General features: G+C 44.2%; 1 protein-coding gene across 1 annotated transcript in view; it reads right to left on the bottom strand.

The window, feature by feature from the left end:
- LPCAT2 (lysophosphatidylcholine acyltransferase 2) overlaps positions 1-22,189 on the bottom strand; it is a 122,816-nt gene that overhangs the window by 77,065 nt on the left and 23,562 nt on the right. The window contains exons 3-4 of the mRNA XM_018569583.1: positions 12,038-12,177; positions 7,298-7,515 (exon numbers count right to left, since the gene is read on the bottom strand). Coding sequence (XP_018425085.1) covers positions 7,298-7,515; positions 12,038-12,177 — 358 coding nt within the window. The remainder of the gene's footprint in view (positions 1-7,297; positions 7,516-12,037; positions 12,178-22,189) is intronic.

Below are 22,189 nucleotides of genomic sequence, written 5' to 3'. Positions count from 1 at the left end.
GATACGTACCCTTTAAAAAAAAAAAAAAAAAAAAAAGTCATTTTTATCTTTAGAAATGTCAGTTTTGCTGCAGCAGGTTCTATACATCGTACAGCTGTGCCACTTACAGACAGGTTAAGGGGACCCCCCAGACATGATATTTAAAGGAATTTTTCTTTTGTATTGTTACCCTTTAAGTGATCACTGCTCCTTTAAAATAAGTATTTTTGTAATGTTTTTTTTCTCATTGATTTAATAACTTGCATATAGGTCCTCTAAAAGGGGACAATTGTTTTTGAAAAGTTCTACCCCCATAGACTTGCATTGGAGTACGAGTTCAAATTCGAACTTTTTGGATGTTCTAAAGTTCAAATTCGAACTGAACTCGGGCCTGTTCGGCCCATCACCAATCAACATCAGAGTGTATATTTAGTTAAAAAAGCCCCCAAAATATTGTAGTGACTAGGTCACACCATTTAAACACTTTGGGGTTGATTTCCTAAAGAGAAATAGGTTGTCCACTTTGCAAGGAGATTTGTACTTAGATTGGTGAATGTGGTAACATTTCACTTTGCAAAGAATACCCAATCACGTGTCAGGAAAATAATAATAATACTTTAAAAAAAAAACAAACAGTATTTTGCTTACACCTGGACATCAGCAGATCTTCATAAAGATCAAAAAGATCTAAAAAAATGCCTGCAAAATATTGTAGTGGGTATGTGTTCTTTAAACAAGAAATAAACATAAATCTGTGTTCACTTTGCTGGGGGGGGAAAAAAAAAAAATCGAAATATTGTAGTGATTACTTGTACAGTCTTTAAAAAGTAGAACTATGAGGTGAGTGCTTTACACTCACCTCAAAGTTCTAGCCGACCTGTGACAATGAGACTGTCACAGGTCGGCTCAGTAGATCGGGAGGTGAGCGAACATATACCAGCGTTCGCTCACCTCTCGATCCTGTCACGGCTCTCTGCCGTGACAGGGGAGGGGCTGGATTCCCCCCTCCCCGCTCCGATCCGCCAGCGCTGACTGGCAGATCGGACGGGGAGGGTACAGCTGGCTCTGCCTCTAGATAGGCAGAGCCAGCTGTCACTCACGCAGTTTGGCGGATCTTGACATCTATGTCGACGTCGGGATCCGCTCCAGCTGCGGCGTCTCAGTATACCGCGAGCTGTAGCTCGCGGTATACTGAGCTTAGGGTAACGGGAGGATGCTAGTTTGTGTCCTCCCGTTACCCTAAGGAGAACTATGAGGAAAAGCCCTGACCCCATAGTTCTCCTGTAAACACTTTGACTAGGCTGCTTTTTTAACAGACCCACATCAGCCACATCAGGGCTGGGGGAATATTTGTGACTCAAACTAACTTTTAATAAACCAACCAGACCTGGATCAGATAGGACTACCAAATGCCCATTGTAGATGTAACTGATAAAATCAATATATTTCTTTTATATACTTTTAGCTAAGAAAACACCAAACACTTTTTGGGTATATATGGATACGGCAGGAGGTTTCATTCCTTTTTTGGTGCACAATGTTTTTAGATTTTTATTTTTTGGGGGATGCAGTGAGGTACCTGAGAAAAAAGGCAGCTCTTATATGAATTGTCAGCAACAACTAAATCAGGGCTCAAAATTTCCACTTCCCCCCTCGCAATTGGCGAGTGAAAATTGCGTTGGGGCAAGTGGAAATCCAGGGGTGGAAACTGCCGCCGCTTCAGCTGCTGCGATCGCTGTGTCAGTTTTATCTTCTCCTCCTCGGCCGCTCTATAACGGCAGCGGCTGATGAGGATAAGAAAGAACTGACACGGCGATCGCCGCTGCTGAAGGAGTAGAATCAGTGCGGCACTGCGGCTGTCCTCACTCCGATGTTCTGAGCAGTGAAAGCTCACTGCACTGTGCTCCAGTCTTTCTGAGCACCGGACGTAGTTAGAGATCTCCATGAGTTGGAGCTTTTGATAGAACACCGGCTCCTGCAGCTTCCTCCGCCCACCTCAGCTGCCATAGGCTGGGAGGAAGACTGCAGAGCTGCTACTGGCTGGAAGTACAGCGTGGGTGAAGCAGGACACCTGGGACATGGAGAATACTTTGCTGTACCCCCCACCACCACCAGAGGAAGAGGGCACCTGAATCACATCAGTTATGTGAAATGTAAGTTCCTATTCTTTCTACCCGACACCGCTGACCTCTGTACTGTGCATTACCCCAGATAGCAAGGATAACTTGCTACAAACTTGTGGCAGGGTGAAATTGTAATTTTGTTAACTTGCTGCACATATTCCTGGCAAGTTGTAGACTTGCAGAACACTCGCAGCACAAGGTCTAGTTGACACTTTTTGAATTTGTAGCAAATTGGCTTGGCAAGTCTACAGCAAGAGTCCTGCAGGTCTTAGCAAGAGCTCTGCAAGCTCGCTGGTCTGGAGACTTGCAATGCAGACTTGCTGTAATTGTGCAACAAAATTGTGAAGCTTGGCAAGTCTGCAATAGTTTAGCAAGTCATTTTCAACTTGCAGCTCAATTGCTTGCTATCTGGGACATTACTGACCTCTGCACTATGTGTTACATTACTGACCTCTGAACTATGCATTACATTACTGACCTCTGCACTATGCATTACATTACTGACCTCTGTATTGTGTGTTGCATTACTGACCTCTGTATTGTGTATTACATTACTGACCTCTGCACTATGCGCTACATTACTGACCTCTGTATTGTGCGTTACATTACTGACCTCTGCACTATGCGTTACATTACTGACCTCTGTACTGTGCGTCATACCACTGACCTCTGTACTGTGTGTCATACCGCTGACCTCTATACTGTTCACCATACCTCTGGCATCTGTACTGTGCGTCGCACTGCTGACCTCTGCACTCTGTGTTGTTACTGATCTCTGTACTCTGTACATTTCTCCAGTGCGGGACCTGAAGGGAGGCTCCAAAGAGGCTGCTGACTAGTTTTCCTTAGATTAGAAAATAGAAATGTTAGAAAATGTTCCTGCATCCCCCTGCAAAAATTGTCCTGTTGAAACCCACCACCCTGCATCCATCACTTACCTAACCTTTAATCCCAACTATGGGGTACAGACCTTACCTGACTTGTCCTCTCAGCTATGGGATACAGACCTTACCTGACCTCCCGTGCCAGCTATGGTTTACAAAGCTCACCTGACCTCCAATCCCAGCTATGTGGAGCAGACCTCACCTGACCTCCAATACCAGCTATGGGGTACAGACTTCACCTGACCTCCAATGCCAGCTATATAGGGAACAGAGCTCACTTCACTTCTTATCCCAGTTTGAGGTACAGAGCTCACCTGACCTCTCCCCCTGTGATCCTCCCACCGGTGCTAGCCTTGGGCGGCACTCTTCTTGCCACTGTGCCCATGTCTTCTCCCCCCACCTCCTCTGTATCCACTGGCCCCCCCCCCTCCGGCTCTTCCACTGCCACTGTGTCCACCTCTCTCCTCTCCCACCACCGCCTTTGTGTCCATTGGCCCCCCTGGCTCTGCCCCTGCCATTGTGTCCACCTCTCTCCTCTCCCACCACCGCCTTTGTGTCCATTGGCCCCCCTGGCTCTCCCCCTGCCACTGTGCCCATCTCTCTCCTTTGCCACCACCACCTCTGTGTCAACTGACCCCCTCCGGCTCTTCCACTGTCACTGTGCCCATTCTCCTACCACAACCTCTGTATCCACTGACCCCCTGGCTCTCACCCTCTCCCCTGCGATCCTCCTGCCAGTGATAGCCTCTACTATAATAACATAAATTAGGCAGCCGCGAAGCACCAGCGTGGGCTGAGGTGACCACCTAATTTGCCTGACACAGTGCATGCACACGAGTTATATCCACACCCCAGAATCAGTGCACACTGATGAGTGCACACTGCACAGCTTATTCACCATACAGTGCACACAGAAAATAATTATTTGCTAGAGAAAAAAAAGAGGAAGAAGTTGTTTTGCAGAAGACACTTTGCATGTCATCCTACCTACTAATATTTTTTTATTACTTTACATCTGTTTTAATGGAAGATTCAATATGATTTGCAGGGCCATCTCAAATAATTAAAATATTTTATATATATCAAAGATTAATATAAAAAAACCCGGGAAATAAGGGGTTCTTCCATATGTATATGTCCTCCCAATAGGTCATAGTTAAATTTGCTTAGCTAGAGGCATAATTTTCCCCCATGGCTGTCCCTGTTACTTGTTAAGGAAAATAAATTAGGAAAAGAAAAAAAATTGTGTTCAAGCATAAGAAGTGTACTGTCCACAATGAACTGTGCATAAATTGTATGTCAGGCATATACAGTAAACACACATCCAGGGATACCCATAAATAGGTTCCCAACTATGGCCACATAATGTTTACAGTAAATGTGTAGTATCTCTAATATATGGTGGAACAGATGTTACAATGGGCTGTACTAGATAATCGATGTATTGAAGCAAAGGCAGCTCTAGACTTTGTGAGGCCTTCCATGGATTCCAATAAAACCAAAATTTGTGCACAAATCCTTTGTGAAAAGATGTGCTAAACTTGTTTGACAGTAAATGTGATGATTCGGAAAAATAATAACTTAAAAAGCCATACTGTAAATAGGATCACAATGTGACAAATGTAATCAATAGTGGGATCAGCAAAGACCTTTTTTTATTTTCCTCTTGTTGCCTACAAATCCGCTCATTGAACACAGTTTCTTCTCACTGACATTTCCACCCTGAGATCACTACTTAGTAAACTGACACAGACTGCTGATTGTTACATTGTGGTTTATATGTGTCTTATTGGTTATCACTGTTTACAGTTATGCATCATTTCCCATCCTAGATGCCTGCATAATATTATCATCAACTAATTAGGTTGGAACTGAACACCTTTGGACATATACTGATTTATTTATTCATATCTTTCACTCACATTCACTGCTAGATCGTTCCCAATGAATATATGATATATTCATTTTCCTTTTCAAACGTTGCTTTCCTTCATTTATGGTTTGACACTTTTCGTAACACCATAAGATTTTTCACCAATTATCAATTCACTATTGATTACATTTTTGTCACATTGTCACACTGTACTGTGTATTACATTACTGACTTCTGCACTATGCTTTACATTACTGACCTCTGCACTATGCGTTACATTACTGATCTCTATTGTGTGCGTTACATTACTGACTTCTGTACTGTGTGTCATACCACTGACCTCTATACTGTTCGCCATACCTCTGGCATCTGTACTGTGCGTCGCACTGCTGACCTCTGCACTCTGTGTTGTTACGGATCTCTGTACTCTGTACATTTCTCCAGTGCGGGACCTGAAGGGAGGCTCAAAGAGGCTGCTGGAGGCTTCACCTCTGTACATGGAGGCAACATTGCTGCACCTTTGTGTCACACCGCTGGCCTCCGTACTGTGCATCAACTCGGCTGGTCTCTGTACTCGGTCTTACACCAAGAAAATAGTCTCTCCCTTTGCCGCTCTGACTGCGCTGCCCGGCCGCACCGAACAAGCAGCAGGTGCACATGTCCCTTGACGTCACCTGGATCTGCCCCTTAGCCGGCTCCACGGCATGTAGCCGTGGAATTTGAACATTGAATTTTGTCCCTTCGTCAGCTGCCGAGGAACACCGTTCTCCATCCTGAAAAGAAACACTACTTACCTCATCGCTCTCCAGCCTGAGTTCCAGGTTGACAGGCTGCAATGTTCCTTACTCCTGCCCTTTGGAGCTCCACGCTGACACGATCAAAATAGTGCTTGCAACATTTTGATTGCACCAGACCACAGGCACAATGTGCCGGGCGATCGCATTGCGGCCGGAGGACGTGGCTCCATTGCCATTCACTTCAATGGCCAGCCTCATTTACCCACCCCCAAATTTTCCAAGATACACAGCTTTTTGCTACCTACAGGACATTCAGTAATTTCCTACCACTCCTGGCAAACAGTGACCAGGATTGTCAATCACCCATTTCACTCTGCTCACAAAAAGAGAAAGTACAGTGCTGGGAAGTGAATTTTGAGAAGTGAGGGTAATATCAGCAGAATTGCTGATATTGCACAACACTTTGACCTTTCAGTCTTCTCCTGAAGTTATAAAACTGTGAATACGTCACTAAAAAAATAAAGTATTTTCACAAAGTAATATCTCTGACAAACCGAGTTTTTCACTTTTAAAAGTTTTTTGAGAATTAAAGTGTATATTTTTTCTCTGGTTAGGTGATTCATTTAGATTTACACATAAAATGTTACCTTTTAACTATGTTACCTTTTAACTATGGTCACATTCAGGGCCGGATTTACCATTAGGCAGAGTAAGCATGTGCCTACAGGTGTCCTCCATAAAGGGTGCCGTGCAGGCACCTACAATGCCTGATTCCTAGTGTTGAGTCAAGATACAACACCTGCAATAGCAAGGAGGGTGCATTATGCTCAAAATGCACCCTCATGCTCCAAGACCAGCGGTTCCTATAGGAACCGCCGGCTTCTGCAAATGCAGAGGAAGAACCCCAGTGCTGCATAAGGCTGCCCTGTAAAAAACCTATCTAATGCAGACAGGCATTTAGGGCAGCCTTATGCAATGCCGGGGTCCTTCTCTCTGCATATGTGAAAGTCGGCTGGTCCCGCAGCAGGTAGGGGCGCTGGTTCAGGCTAAACAGACTTCCATTCGTATCTACAGGCAGCCAAAATGGAAATCCGGCCCTGATAACACTGAGGACTTTCTGTATACTGCCTTTGTATAGAATACCCTAAGATACTGTGAATAATTTCCTGCTCTTACAATCAACTGTTTTTCTCAGCAATTAATCTGCAATGGTCATTTAATTTCCAAAGACTTGCAACAGGCAATTGCCTGCAATACATTTTGCTAAAAGCCTTGCAATACATAGAAAAGACATGAAGAAAATGTTGTGTTCCCACAAAAGTGAAACTTGGCTTGAAATGTAATGTCTGTAGTATTAGGAAAGTGACCCTGTCACTACAGTGTGTTGAAACTCCATTCTGATGCTGCTCCCTGGCTGCTGCATGTAGTCAACCCTTTTGGTGAGCCCTAATGAGGAACCAGAGCAAGCAGTGGGGGGCAGCTATTCCACACACCTAAAGTGAAGAATACCTGCAGCAGCCAGAAAGTAGTGATGCAGTGATGTTTCAACACACATGCCGTCGGAAAGGTAAGTATATACCGTATAGCCTCTTCTGTTTCTAGGCATGTCTTCTTTCAGTGTTGACCCTGTATTCACAGGAAACTTTAAAATCAAGAAATAGTATTTATTACGTTGATAAAAAAAGAATAGTTTATTCTTACTGCCAAATATGGGCACAGCAATGTTTTCTTCTCTGGATACAGTTGAGGGCATCCCAGATGCAATCACTGCAATCCCATCAAAGAATGAAGAGTGTGGAGCAACCACAAAGATTGGAGATTCAGAGAAATTTGCAGGCTTTCCAGTGATACGAACATGGAATCCCATCGAGAAATAAAGGAGACGTCCAAGGCAACATAGAAAGTGCTTTGATACATTTCTGCCAGAAACATTTGGAAAAATATAATGAATTAGTAATTAACAATAATAGAAAATTAATAGGAAAATTGTCATGCAACTTACATTTATATAAAAACATTTTGTCTGCTATTTAGATGCAAGTGCTACATTAATAAAATTATAGCTTTTTTGGATGAATTGTATTGGAAATTTAAAGAGCCACCAAATCAAATGTATTTGCTACTAATTAATGGCTTACTGTGAGCCTCAGTTGAATCCTAATTTTAGTAGTACTGTTTCCTTTGCAGTGGGATCAGCTGGCATCCGTCCCTCCAGTCAGAGCTGAAGGAACAGAGAGGGGGGAGGGGGGAATCACTGCGGGAGTGGTGACTAACAGTCACCGCTCTCTGCAGGGAGACGATTGTGAACAGAGCGATCAGTGGTGTGCGATAGCTCAGTTCTCCATTTATGGAGCCGACGTGTGACAGCTTCAGTGTCACATGTCGGCTCTAATTATGGGGAAGAGAGTGTATTTCGCTCTCCTCATAATTCTCCTTTAAGTACATATTTTTCCTCTATGTTCACAAAAGAATAGCAAATGCCAGGCAACATCAAGAAGAAATGTAGCCAATGCCCTCCATTCAACAATACATTCCTACCACAAGAGAATGTGTAAACAAATGTAGAAATGAGTGTAACTGAGCCCAGATCACATCTGTTCCAATTCACTAAAGGAATAATCTCAGGCACTGTATATTGTTTCTTATGTAGCGCTTACCCCCGAAGGAGCCGTCAGAATAACTCTGGTCATCACTAGTTGTCTAGGGGTTTTGGTATTCAGCAGCCCCATTAGCATTTAACCCCCCTCTCCTAGCGCCCACAAAGCGGATGTCCACTCCAGTAGTACAATGCTGAACAACTTTTATTAACATCTTCATGCTAGGGAGAGAGGGTATAGGGATCCTAGAAATCCAGGGTAGTGCAGACAGACTCAAGACTCACCAGACCTGCTTAGTGGGGCTAGTATTTTCCCACAGTCAATGCCCTCTGTGGTAGGGCATGTAGAAAACTACCCAGAAGGTGGGAGTTTAAGCAGACCCCATGTATGTGATGTCTTAGGGGAACTTGGTTGGGGTGGGATTGTGCAGCTGGGATCTGAGTAAGATGTTTAGGCCCCTCTACCCTACCTATTGGCAGCTTAAGGTGTGGGGAGGCATTTACTTGCTTGTTATAGGCACTGGCCCTTGCTGTCACTCCCTCTGTTTTGACTGCATGCTCTGCATTGTCAGGCAAAGACCAGCAGAAGAGCAGCTCATGGTAATTAGCATCCAGATGTCTTGAAGGGCTTATCACTAAACTGCAGGTACTAGTGAGGGAGTCTGTTAGGCAGAGAGAGTTCTGCGTGTGCAAGGACTTTAAAAAGGCCACGTGTGAGCTTATAGAGGTGGCGGCTTCACCCATGGCAGTGAAATCGCGTTTTAATTGCACTATTTGACCAATATGGATCTCTTGTCCTGGTCAGCTTAGTCACAATGACATGGGGTGGAATTTCGCTTCATCATGACCATGTTCTGTTCCCCCAAGTGCAATATAATACACTTTTGTTTTTGTTGTACCTCTGAAATATTGCAAACTAGAAGTAGGTCTTTTGACATATTCTTGGCTAAGAAAGGAGTGAATGTGCATTGACTTAAGGATTCATATAATTAACTAAGGATAACTTAGGATACCTTCCTTAACATGATCTGTCTTTTACCATTCCCAGACACAGCTCCCCCATCCTATGAGAATGTTAATTTCCCATCCGAGAACTAGCACATGCACAGTACAGCTGCAGGTCTCAGACTAATGATCAAGAATCGATAAGTATGGTTTCTAATCATGGGATCACTGTGGTGATCCCATGTCAGCAGACACTGAAGGTTTGTTTGCACACTAAGTTGCACACAAACTTTTGTCAGTAGATGTCACTGTGTCTCTCTCTCTATCTCTCTGCACATAGCATAGAGCGGAGCCAGTGTTACAGTGTTTAAAAAAGCAGGTTCATAAATAGTTTGCCCTATATGCCCAATTCCCTTTAGATTTTGTTTTTCATAAGCTAGAAGAATTTGCTTACGAATAGTGTAGGATTAATAACTAAGTAAAATACTTCCCACACTGCAGGTGTTAAATGGTCGTTAAGTCTAGGATCAGAGGAATAAGCTGTAATATTTACCTTATTCCTGTGCTCCCCCAGCTGCTGGCACTCTCCTCTTCACTGAGACACTCTGGGTTGTTGGTGAGCCCTCGCTATCATCACGTACAATGCAGGACTGAGTTCAGCATTGAATGTGATGTGTCAAGCAAAGCTGGATTTCCATTACAGGCACCTGTAGGCATATATCTGTTTAGCCTGAGCCGGCACCCTTACCTGCTGCGGGACCTGCAGGCTTTCACCCCGGCATCGCGGAAGGTTGCCATAAATGCCTGTCCGCATCACAGGCATTTTACATGGCAGCCTTATGCAGTACCAGGATCCTTTCCCTGTGTTTACAGAAGTCGGTGGTTCCGGTAGGCGCCGCTGGATTTGGAGCAGAAGGGTGCATTTTGTGCAGAATGCACCCTCCTTGCTATTGGAATTAAGCTAAGTAGGTACCTGCATGGTGTCCCTATATGGAGGGCACCTGTAGGCACTTAACAACTCTGCCTAATGGTAAATCCAGCCCTGGTGTCAAGGGTGCAACCGCCGATCAGAGCACCAACGGAAAGGCTTCAGTGCATCAGCTGCATAGTGTGGTTGAAGTAAGTACTACAGTCTATTCATTTACCCCTAAACCTAACAGGCATTTAACCCTTGCAGTGTATGATTCGCCAGTGCGTTCGGTGTGGAGCGCAGCCGACGCCAGCGCAGTGACGTCTATCTGCGGCAGCGCTCCACGGTGAAACGCAGAAGTGTCGAGAGTGGCGTGAGACTCCTCCCACCCGCGCTTACGTGTATTGCTTAAATACCGGCTCAGGGGAATAGCAAGGTGTTCCCTTATTCTGGATCTCACACCTGCTATCCCCGAATGACGGTAACCCCACCAGAGGACTCAGCCTCCAACCTGTTCCTGCCTGAAGCCTCCACTGGACTCATCCTCCTAAACTGTGCATACCTGCAGCCCCACCTGAGGTCTCCAACCTGCTCCCAGCTGAAGCTCTCCCTGCCTGGACTACCCACCTTAGGACGGACGCTCCACTCACCTGGCATCCGCTGCTCCAGATCCCCACTGGGAACCTCAAGTACCCTCCTGTTATAGAGAACCATCATATTACGCATGTGCCTGAATATATGTGCTAGTGTAATACATATACTGCATTACTACCAGCTGTAATCAACCTAGCACCTTGCATTGTCAATGTAGTGGACTGTAGTTTAAACTCATATTGGGCTCTGCCGTGCGTACTTGGTACAAACATTGTGCTCATAACCTCTGCGGGCTAATTCTGCTTGAAACTGCTTGTGCATATACCTGTAACCAAACCATTGTAAAAGGTATGAAGTAATACCTTCCCTCTATTTGCTAAATGTGCAAAGATTACCATCGCCAGCCTAAAAAAAAAAAACAACGGGCTCATGATGTCATCAACTCCTAACTCTCTGCACTAGATTGAGAGTGACGCCAGGAGATCCAGACTGATTGCCCCCCCATTAACTCCAGTAAAGATTTCAAGTTCCGCAGTTGTGGTTCAATTTCTGAATTCTAGTAGGTGCTGACACAGTGCAGGAAGGCCCCGCTGCAAGGGTAATTATTTATATTGGACGGAGTGGGGCTTTAAGACACCTACCCATTCCTCTGTTATCCACTGTAATGTCAGAATTAATGATAAAAATATTATACTTTGTAGCACTTGAAGTCAGTTCAAGGTAGTTTCAATGTATTATATAGAATGTAAGTGTTGGGCTTGTTGATCACTTTTATTAGTGTATTTATGTTATACAGTATGTACAAACACACACACACAAACACACCACCACCTAGGTTTCGCACCTACACATGGTAAGGGTCTCTGTTTTCTCAGGTATCAACAAGTTCTGGACTGGGTCTTGGAGCCCAGGAGGTTTGTAGAACTTTGGGTGGGGTAAAACCTCAAGTGCTAGCTCCACGTCCTACCTGTTAGCCAAACCTTACTACTATGCCTCAGCAACCCAAGGTCCTTTTAATATCGGACCTGACTGCTGCTAGATGCTTTCTGTCTCTGCTGTGAGAACCTGCTGGATAGGAAGGCTAACTTCTAACAATACACTTAAATTGGCACCAGAACTTCCTGTTTGTTTGGGGGACCCAAAAGTGGTCACCCTGTTAGTCAGAAACAGATTTGAATTTAGTTAGTGGTTTGGCAGATGTCTTGTTTTATGCTTTGGACTTCTTGTAACAAATCAACCTTCATTAATGTTATCTTTGCCTACTGCCTTGCTGAATAAAAGTGCATACAGTAAATATGGGCTGTCCCGTATGAGAACACTTGACTCTGTATATTGCTTGCACACACAAGACACTTGCAACTCTAATTTTGTAATCAAATCCTACACAAAAACCTACCTTCTCCATCCCTTTAGTGGCTCCAAGCTCACCTTCAGAATACAGCAGGTAGTAAAGGATGCAACCAACCATGACATTATTAAGACAGTCACAAAGATAATTATCCTTATAGGTAGAATGAAAAGACCACATAGCATTATCTGAAACAAAGAGTTTTGCAATTAATGTAATAATTAAACATCAATATAATGGATATATACAGCTGAACAATCCCTCAGGTAGTCATACAGATCTCTATGGATGTAACCATGGATAACAGTAAATGTAGTAGAAGAGATGTTGTCACATATTCTACTTAAAACATTAAAGTCATTGCAGTTTTCATGGCTGCATAGAAAAGTTCCTTGTTGAATTTCATATTCAAACTTGTTATGCCATATTGAACATGGAAGCTGCAATGTCTTGGAAGCTGCAATGTGAATTTCAGTACTCAGCATTAACAGATAACATAGGTTCACCTATACATTCATGCAAAACTTATAAAATAATTTGTCTAGCTGAAGTCTGCGATTGGCAGACTGATAATAAACCAAGCATTTCAAGGCCTAATGATGAAAACTAAAGCTAGCAACAGTCCAGCAAATCAAAGCTGTTAACTGATTTGCACATAACTGCCGCTGAAGCTGTCAAAAATCGGGCTGATTTGAGTCTCCAGTCAACTAGAAGAGCATGCAAGTTCAACCCTTTTGGTATGTTTAACAAAGCTAAAAAGGAAACAACAAGCTTTAAAAATCTTAAAGCTGAACAATCAGCAAACAGATAAATACTTATAAAAAGGAGTTTAATGTATTTCTGTTAATCCAGTTCTGAGATTTAAACAGCTCTGCCACACAGCATAGCCCTGTCTAGCAGGGAATGGAACTTCACCTTTCTCTTTTGCAGTTTTACTTTCATATTCACATCCCCCCTCCATCCAGGGCCAGTGCAAGGATTTTTGCCTACACAGGCAAAGGTGCATTTTTGCACCCCCCCAGCGCGCTAGCGCTGGCCCTGAACATATTGCTCAGTCTACCCCAAAACCTGGAAGCATTTCCTCGCTAGGAGCAGATCACACTTTAAAGGCTAAATTCATCTTTCTGACCATGTTCCATGCTACACCCATATTCACGGTGTAACGTGTAACATGAAAGATGAAACATGAACATATTGTACACACACACACACACACACTGCAGGCTGCTGGTTTTTTTTTTTAAGTTGAGCAGCTGTGTGTGGCTCCCACACAGCCACGTTACCCAGCCACGGGGAGGAGCTACAAATCCCATCTGCCATGTTGGAAGAGGGGCTTGTAGTTTGAGAGGAATACAAGTGTGGTGACATAATCGCACTCGTTGTCCATTAACTCTATAAAGAAATATCAAATCTGCGCTCATGGGTGGTCTTAAAGAACTAAACAAAGGTGTTACAGCTGCTGCACTATGGACATTATTGTCCAGTTAGTGGATGGTAATAAATAAATATGCAGCGCTATGGGTCCAGATTATAACTGGTTAAAAGATTATAACTGGTTAAAAGGGGGGTCTGACCACAAAATGCATTTAAGAATAAAATAAATAAATAGACCTCTTCGAGGTCCAAACTGTGCAAGATTACAATTGGTGCATGTAAGTCTATCATGAATTAATGTACTAAAGGTATAAACCATTACCTCAATACAAACTATAAATCACTACTGATCATAACGTGCATGCATAAATTCATAAAAGTCCAAATGATTGTATCAAATCCAATGTGGTTAGTTCGTAGTAGATGAGTGAAAATAAGTCGTAGTATATAATCCCAAAACATGCTGGTGGTCTTTTCAAAGACCGTGATTGTGTCCACGCCAACACTCCCTCAGGAGTGCACAGTCTGAACCTCTAAGAGGTCTATTTATTTATTTATTCTTAAACACATTTTGTGGTCATTGTTTTATTTACATCCCTTAGACCAGACCCCCCCCCCCCTTTTAACCAGTTATAATCTGGACCTATAACACTGCATAGTTATTTATTACTGTCCATTAACTCTGCCTTCTGTCCATATTACTACATGTCTGTACCTCAGTACGGGCATTGACAGAGATAAGGATGCACCGATACCCATTTTTTCAAGTCGAGTACCAATACTTTTCCTCAAGTACTCGCCGATACCAATTATTGATACCTTTTTTAGTGTCATGTGACAGTTTTTCTAAAACAAACCAGACTAAATGATTTTAGGACAGTGGCGCAGTGCAGAATACCACCAGCAATAGAGGACAACAAATCCCAGCAATACATTATACAGCAGTGCAGAATACCACCAGCTATGCAAGACTACAAATCCCAATAATGCATTATACATTAATGCAGAATAATATGAAGCTACATACTTTATGCTGACCCAGGGTGCCGGCCTGCTGTGTGGAGTCTCAAGAGGAATGTGCTGGGTCCCAGATGGGTCGTGGAGGGCTGTGGAGGATCTCAGGAGGGCTCTTCTGCACTCTCTTCTATGAAGTATTGAAAGGCTGCTCCAGAGACAGGCGAATTGGCCATAGTCAGATGAGCCCTGCAGGCCACACACTCTGCACATGGGAGCTGCAGCTCACTGCTGTCCAGGAAAACTTAGGCTTTTTAGGCTTGCAGTGAGCTACAGGAGTTTCCGGGACAGACTTCTTGCGGCCTGGCTCGGTGTGCGGGAAGGGGACGTAGCACGCTGGTGGTGGTGATGTATATGGGTTGCAGGAAGCAGTGTTAGGTGGGATGCATTTCTGAAGGCGGTATCAGGGGCTTGTTATGCGGCACAATTATGAGCGATGGGCTTCACTATGTGTGTGATCAGCAGTGATCCTGGTTGCTTTATGTGATAACATATACATACATACATACATACATACATACAGACACCTTGCAGCACCAGAGTACCGCCACTGTACCTGCACACACACACACAGAACAGGGGGGGTGCACACACACACACACAGAACAGAGGGTGCACACACACACAGAACATGGGGTGCATACACACAACAGGGGGCACATACACACAACAGGGGGCACATACATATCTTGCAGCTCCAGCTCCTACAGTCCGCATGCTGGCCAGGAGGACTTACTACAAGGCATGGGCATGTCATGGCTCTCAGTTAGATCAGCGTACACAGCACACAGCAGGGGGCTGGGACTCCTCTCAAATGCTCTTCCTTCATTCCACACAGTGGCTGGGAGAACTCATGCCAGGGGTGACAGGTACGATCAGCGCTCGCAGCAGAGAACAGGGGGCCAGGTTCGGACTACACTAACGGGAGCGCCGTCCATCCACTGGTTACATGATTTTTTGCGCCCCACTCCTCTGGCGCCCTCAGGCAGCTGCATGTGCTGCTTACACTTGTGCCAGGCGTGCCTCCATCCTGTAATTGGACAGTGAAAAAAGAAGCAGGACACTGATGAGCTCATCTCACTCTCTCCTCCTTGCACTGCTGCACGCTGTGTAGACTGCAAAAGGCTGCTTGCATTTAAAAATTATATAATTATATATTGAGTAGCAAAATGCGGGTATTTTATATCTGCCTGGAATTCAGCTTTAAAATAAAATAGCATAAAAGTCAACCCTTCAAAATTCAGAATAGAATAAAAGCCTTCTGTGGAGGGAGGTTATACCTTCTGGCATTTATTTCTGTCTGTATCCCCACTCGGTACCTGTCAGAATACCTAATCAGAGCGGGCATCTCTGATTGATCAAAAATTTTCCACCTGGCTCCTTCGATCAGCTGATCGAGGAATACCAGCTGAAATGGAGCCGACAGCTCCACACACTCCGTCCGGTACATTAGAGAACAATGGGGTCAGTGTTTTTTCACATAGTTCTCCTTAGGGTAACGGGAGGACACAAACTAGCATCCTCCCGTTACGCTAAGCTCAGTAGACCGCTAGCTACAGCTCGCGGTATACTGGTAGTGTGCAGCTTCTGAGAAGATACGCTATTAGCATAGCGGGGAAGGCAGCTGCGCATTTTGCATCATTCCCGCTGCGCTAATAGCATCTCTTCTCAGAAGCTGCACACTGCGCGATCTCCTGCGGCCGTCCAGATGGCCTGTACACGAGGCCGACACGGAGGAGCCCTCCCTCAATGCACGGAAGGCAGTGGATGATGACATCACCTTCCCTCTGCGCTGGAGACAGTCTCCCCTGCCTGCTCCTGGACGCGGGGCACAGAGGGGATAGAGAAGCGGCTCCCTCGACACCTGTGGAGGGGGTAAGATTTAATGAAACGTGGGATGAGCCCCCAGAGCAGATGGCTAGGCCGCAACATACTCCCAGATCCAGGGACTCTAGTGCAGGCCGCCCCACCCCCCTTAAAAGCCGCATCGCGGCCCCTGACCAGACCTCTGGAGTTAATACATGCAGCCGAGTGTGAGGATATGCATGCCCAAGCCCAGCCTCCACAAAAACGTGGGATCGAGCAGTCCCCAGATCAACTCTCCACATCGGAAGCGGATGACGCGGATTATACTTCATGGCGTGAATGCATGAAGCATATCCCAACTAAAAAGGACTTCAGATTGCTAGTGCAAGAGGTGAGAGATACCTGTAAATCTGAAATACAGGTGCTCCACAATGACTTCAAGCACTTGACTCAAAGAGTGGAGGACATAGAGGTGGAAGTGAACCACACTAAACTGGATTTGTACCAACTCCAATCCAATTTTATAACGCAAGCTAACGCCATCCGAGATTTGCAGAGACACATGGAAGATCTTGATAATCGTGGAAGACGAAACAATCTTCGCCTCAAGGGTCTGCCGGAAGCCACTGGTCCTGAGGACTTACAAGATGTTTTACAAACGCTCTTTAATCATATCTTGGGTGCCCCCTCCACTAACAACATACTTATTGATCGAGCCCACAGAGCTCTCCATCCTAGGGGATCCTCCACCAACCCGAGAGATATCATCTGTAGGATACATTATGTTAAAGTGAAAGAGGAGATCCTACAGAAAGCCCGCAACATGAGGTAATTGGAATTTGATGGAGCTCCTCTACAACTATATCCGGATCTTTCCTGGGTCACACTACAGCAAAGAAGGTGCCTACAACCACTGTTGACCTTATTGCGAGACAATGACATACCATATAGATGGGGTTTCCCCTTTAGCCTCACAGCTCGTAGGGATGGTAGGAGTGCCACCCTGATGATGCCAGAAGACCTTCCCTCATTCTGCTCAGATCTTCGCATCACTTGTCCTACACTGTCCGGATGGGATCCCTTACCCAAACTTGGACCGGAACCGGCGACGTGGCAAACAATCACGCCTGGAAAGAAAGCGACAAGGGTGGAGCCTCCTTTCGAAACCCCCCTACGCAAGAATAGAGGAACTCCCAGAACAACGCCAAGATATCAACGCTAAAGTTATAGCATATGTGGTGATATGTTTGTTAACTGCTTATACAGCCACATATGTTCAGCTTTGATCTGCTCATAGTACACTGTATACCCATCAACACCTTTCTATAACAGATAGTTACTCACGTCTATTTTTAACATACTTTGAAAGTTCTGCTACTTTAGATCTGCTAGGTCCATACTTTTATTTTACATTATTACAGCGGGTTACCATGACGGATCTTGATGCTAGTGTGTTAACCTAGCGCCATATTATCCCACAACCTAGCGCCATATTATCCCACCCCCCCAATCCTCCCTCCTGGAGGACCTTTTCCCGTGGGTAGTTTGTTAGTGATAATTTTCTCCAAAGACTTGGGAAGATACTGGCAATATTTTCCTAGTTGAGTGCGGAGAATTCGATTACCCTATTGCACACTATTAGGAACTTATTATGTTCGTTTACTTAATGGTTCAATGTGTGTTCACACAATTCTTTATTGGTTATTTTAGTATGTTATTGATTGTTGTGGTTTCCTTGATCCAGCCTCAGTCCATGGTCTTACAGAGGACAGTTGAAAGACTCACGCACCAGACCCAATCCGCGGAACGTAGAATCCAAGGGACGATCCCGAGCCGCACCATTGGTTTGTTTTTCTATTTTACTAACACAGGGTGGACCGGAGTGGCCGCATTTAAAGGGCATAGTCAGTTCCTAACCCCCTTATCTTTCACATGGCGTCACTGACTACCTGCAAAATAATATCCATGAATGTTAAGGGGCTTAATTCCCAAACTAAGAGAAATCTAGTTTACAGAGAATTGAGAATGGCCAAAGCAGACATAGTTTTTTTGAAGGATCGGCCGAAGCTACGGCTAGATCCTTCGGCAGCTTCGTGAATAGACCTCATAGTCTTTTTACAGGAAACTCACTTTACCCCACTTAACACTTTTAAATTCTTACTCTCTCAGTACCCCAGAGTCTACGCAGCATCCTCACCGGACAAGAAGGCGGGGGTGGTAATTCTCCTGAGGTAATCGTGCTCTTTTAAACCAGTCATGTCCTTCTGGATAAACAGGGCAGATATGTGATAATGCATGGAACTTGGAGTGGAATTCCCGCCACAATTTGTAATGTGTACGCGCCCAACAGCAACCAAAGTTCCTTTCTTCAGAGACTTTTCTCTAAATTTAAAAAGTGGGAGTACACTTACTTGGTGGTTGGAAGGGATTTCAATCTACCATATTCAATGGCATTTGATCATTTAAACCTCCCTGATAAATCTCCTCCTAAGAACACATGTGCCCAATCTAAGTGCTTTCGCCGCTTAGACAATATTCACTGCTGGACTCCTGGCGCTTGACACATCCCTCGGAGAAGCGCTACTCATTTTTCTCGCCGGTGCATGGAACACACACTAGACTAGACTACTTTTTTGTTAACATGCCGGTAGTAAGGAACATGATAGATGCTGAGGTGGGAGTTATTTCCTGGTCGGATCATGCTCCGGTGGAATTATGTCTCCAACTAGACTCCACTCGCATAAAACAATGTCACTGGAGACTTAATGAGAGTCTCCTCAAAGAGGAATTAACTAGAATGTCAGTGGAAGATGAGATTAGGGTCATATTTTACACTTAATGTAGGATCTGTATCGTCTCACTCTATATTATGGGAAGCCCATAAAGCCTTCATCAGAGGGCGATGTATTGCCATAGCATCCAGGATCAAAAAGGACCGATTTCGCAAGATAACACAGCTGAAACAATCCATAATCACGGAGGAAAGAAACCTAGCTGTCAGACAGGCCAGATCCACGTTGCGTACACTGGTTAAGCTAAGAGCTCAACTACGCCATTTATTGATTCAAAAAACGGAGATGTCAATGCGGTATCTCAAACAATACTATGAGAAGGGCGACAAGGCCTACTCTATTGGCACGTAAACTCAGGGTGGATATGGACAATAGGAAAATATCAGCTGTGCGAGACACGAAAGGGGTTTTACACCAACATCCAGAAAAAATAGCTACAATCTTCAGGGAATACTATGAGGGATTGTATAATCTGAACGGCCCAGCATTTGCAGTGACGGATGACTCTTTAGAACTCCGGATATCGCAATTTCTGGAGTCATGTAATTTACCAACACTTAAAAAGGACACACTGATGGATTTAAATGCACCTATAACGTCGGAGGAAATATCGTCTACAATAAAATCCTTACCTACTGGGAAATCTCCAGGCCCAGATGGCTTTACATATTCATACTATAAAACCTATCTAGCTTTATTACTTCCGCATTTAACAAATTTATACAACAACTTCCTGAAAGGGGGATCCATCCCCTCCTCCTTTCTACACTCCTATATAGTAGTTATACCTAAACCAGACAAGGACGATAAATGATGTTCCAACTATAGACCCATAGCCCTATTAAACTCTGACTATAAAATATATACTAAAATTCTAGCTAACAGACTGGCCCGATTGCTCCCTAGACTAATACACACTGACCAAGTAGGTTTTGTACTTAATAGACAGGCGGGAGACAATACCCGCCGTATAATTGATCTTTTGGATATTACTGAGCGAAGGGGGGAACCTACCCTGCTCCTCAGCCTGGATGCTGAAAAAGCCTTTGATAGGCTGAGTTGGCCCTTTTTATTTGCAACCTTGAGAAGAATGGGTATTACGGGACCTTTTGCTACTGCAGTACTAGCTCTGTATTCAATGCCATTAGCTTCCATCAAACTACATCATGCTACTTCGCAGTCATTCCCAATTCGCAATGGTTCTAGGCAGGGATGCCCTTTGTCGCCACTCCTGTTTACCTTGTGCATCGAATCTTTGGCATCGACTATACGGATGTCCTCAGACATTTCTGGGGTGACGGTTCGGGATCAATCATTTAAATTAGCATTGTTTGCAGATGATATTGTTTTAACATTGACTAAACCACTGATATCGCTCCCTAATCTGCATAGGGTGTTGAACAACTACTCTAGGATCTCCGGTTATAAACTAAATGTATCAAAAACAGAAGTCCTTCCACTCAATGTCCCCCCTCAAGATCTAGCCAATATCCGGGCAGTATTCCCTTATTCATGGGTAGAAGATTCCATAAAATATCTGGGGATTAGATTAACCCCCCGCCTATACCAGCTATACCACACCAACTATAAGCCTCTATTCTCCTCTCTGAAAATACTCCTTTATAAATGGAAGCGTCTCAAATTATCTTTCACAGGCAAGTTGATGGCTATCAAGATGACTATGTTGCCTAAACTGCTATATTTCTTTGAAACGCTACCAATTAAAATATCTAACTCGGACCTGAGTTCCCTACAATCTGATATTTTATGGTTCCTGTGGGACGGGGGCCGCCATCGTATATCCAGGGAGGTTCTCTTTGCTCCAGTGCATAGAGGAGGTATGGCCTTACCACAGATTGCTAAATATTACTTGGCAGCCCAGCTGCGCACCATACCTAACTTATGCTCCCAGCTTCCACACTCAAGATGGGAGGAGATAGAATCCCTATGGATGGCGCCTATGCACCCCTTGGCATTTATATGGTCTAAACCAATGCAGATGGTGGGAACTCAGGCCCTGTCTCCTACGCTTCTCCAATTGACACTTTGGAACAAAGCCAAATATATTTATAATTTGGCATCTGAAAAATCTTCTCTGACTCCTTTCTTGCGGAACCCCACCCTCCAACCTAGTCTGACACAAAAATGGATAGATCCGTGGCACTCCAAGAGTTTATTTACATTTAAAGACATTACAGATAGAGTCACTAGAACACTATTGCCTTATGCTGGCCTCTGGGAAAAATATGATTTACCTTCAATTACCTCTATTCCCATATCTTCAAATTAAACACTTCGCCCAAACTATCACTCACAACCTGGTGTTTTGTCAAAGAACCCCCTTTGAATCAATCTGTGTAACATCTCCATCCACTAAGGGGATGATTTCAACTATTTATCAAATGCTGTTGGTCCCCAAACCTGAGCAATTGGTTGACCACCGGTATATGATGAAATGGGAAAAGACATTGGGCAACCCGATAACTACAGAACAGTGGGAGTTGATTTGGAAAACAGCAGCTAAATCCTCCATATGCTCGGTATACAAGGAGAACCAGTATAAGATACTGTTCCATGGTATCATACCCCGGAGGTCTTATACTCCATCTTCAAGATGGGGTCTTGAATGTGTTGGAGGGGGGATGCTCAGAAGGGGTCCTTGTTCCACATATTTTGGACATGCCCCCGAATAGTCCCGTATTGGAGAATGGTTCAAAATATCTTAGAAACGTGCTGCAGACTACTCTCCCTTTAACCCCCATCCATTACTTGTTGGTCCTCCCTTTTCCGCACCTTAATAAACATGCTAATAGATTACTGTCCCATATCCTAACAGCAGCACGATGTCTCATAGCATTAAACTGGAAACGAATATCTTCTCCCTCTCAGTTAGACTTCTTATACAAGCGGATTAAGGAGATGCAAACTATGGAAAATCTTACAGCTAGATTAAATAATACTCTTATCGAAATATGAAAAAATTTGGAAACCTTGGAATGACTTAGAGGAGGTCATTATCTAGGTTTGGGGAGATTTCTCGGGACATCTAACATGCTCAATTGATCTGCTCTGGGTTTGGAGCTAAATAGCCCGAGAAGCATGATTGTCACATGGTACTGACCGTGATCTGGACTAAGACTGACATGGCAAGGAGGTTTGTTTTGCTTTGTTTTATTTTATTTTGATTGTAATGTTTAATATATATATATATATA

The sequence above is a fragment of the Nanorana parkeri genome, unplaced genomic scaffold (assembly GCF_000935625.1).
Source record: "Nanorana parkeri isolate BGI_ZX_2015 unplaced genomic scaffold, ASM93562v1 scaffold1362, whole genome shotgun sequence".
NCBI lineage: Eukaryota > Metazoa > Chordata > Amphibia > Anura > Dicroglossidae > Nanorana > Nanorana parkeri.
This window is presented reverse-complemented; position numbering and strand designations above follow the sequence as displayed.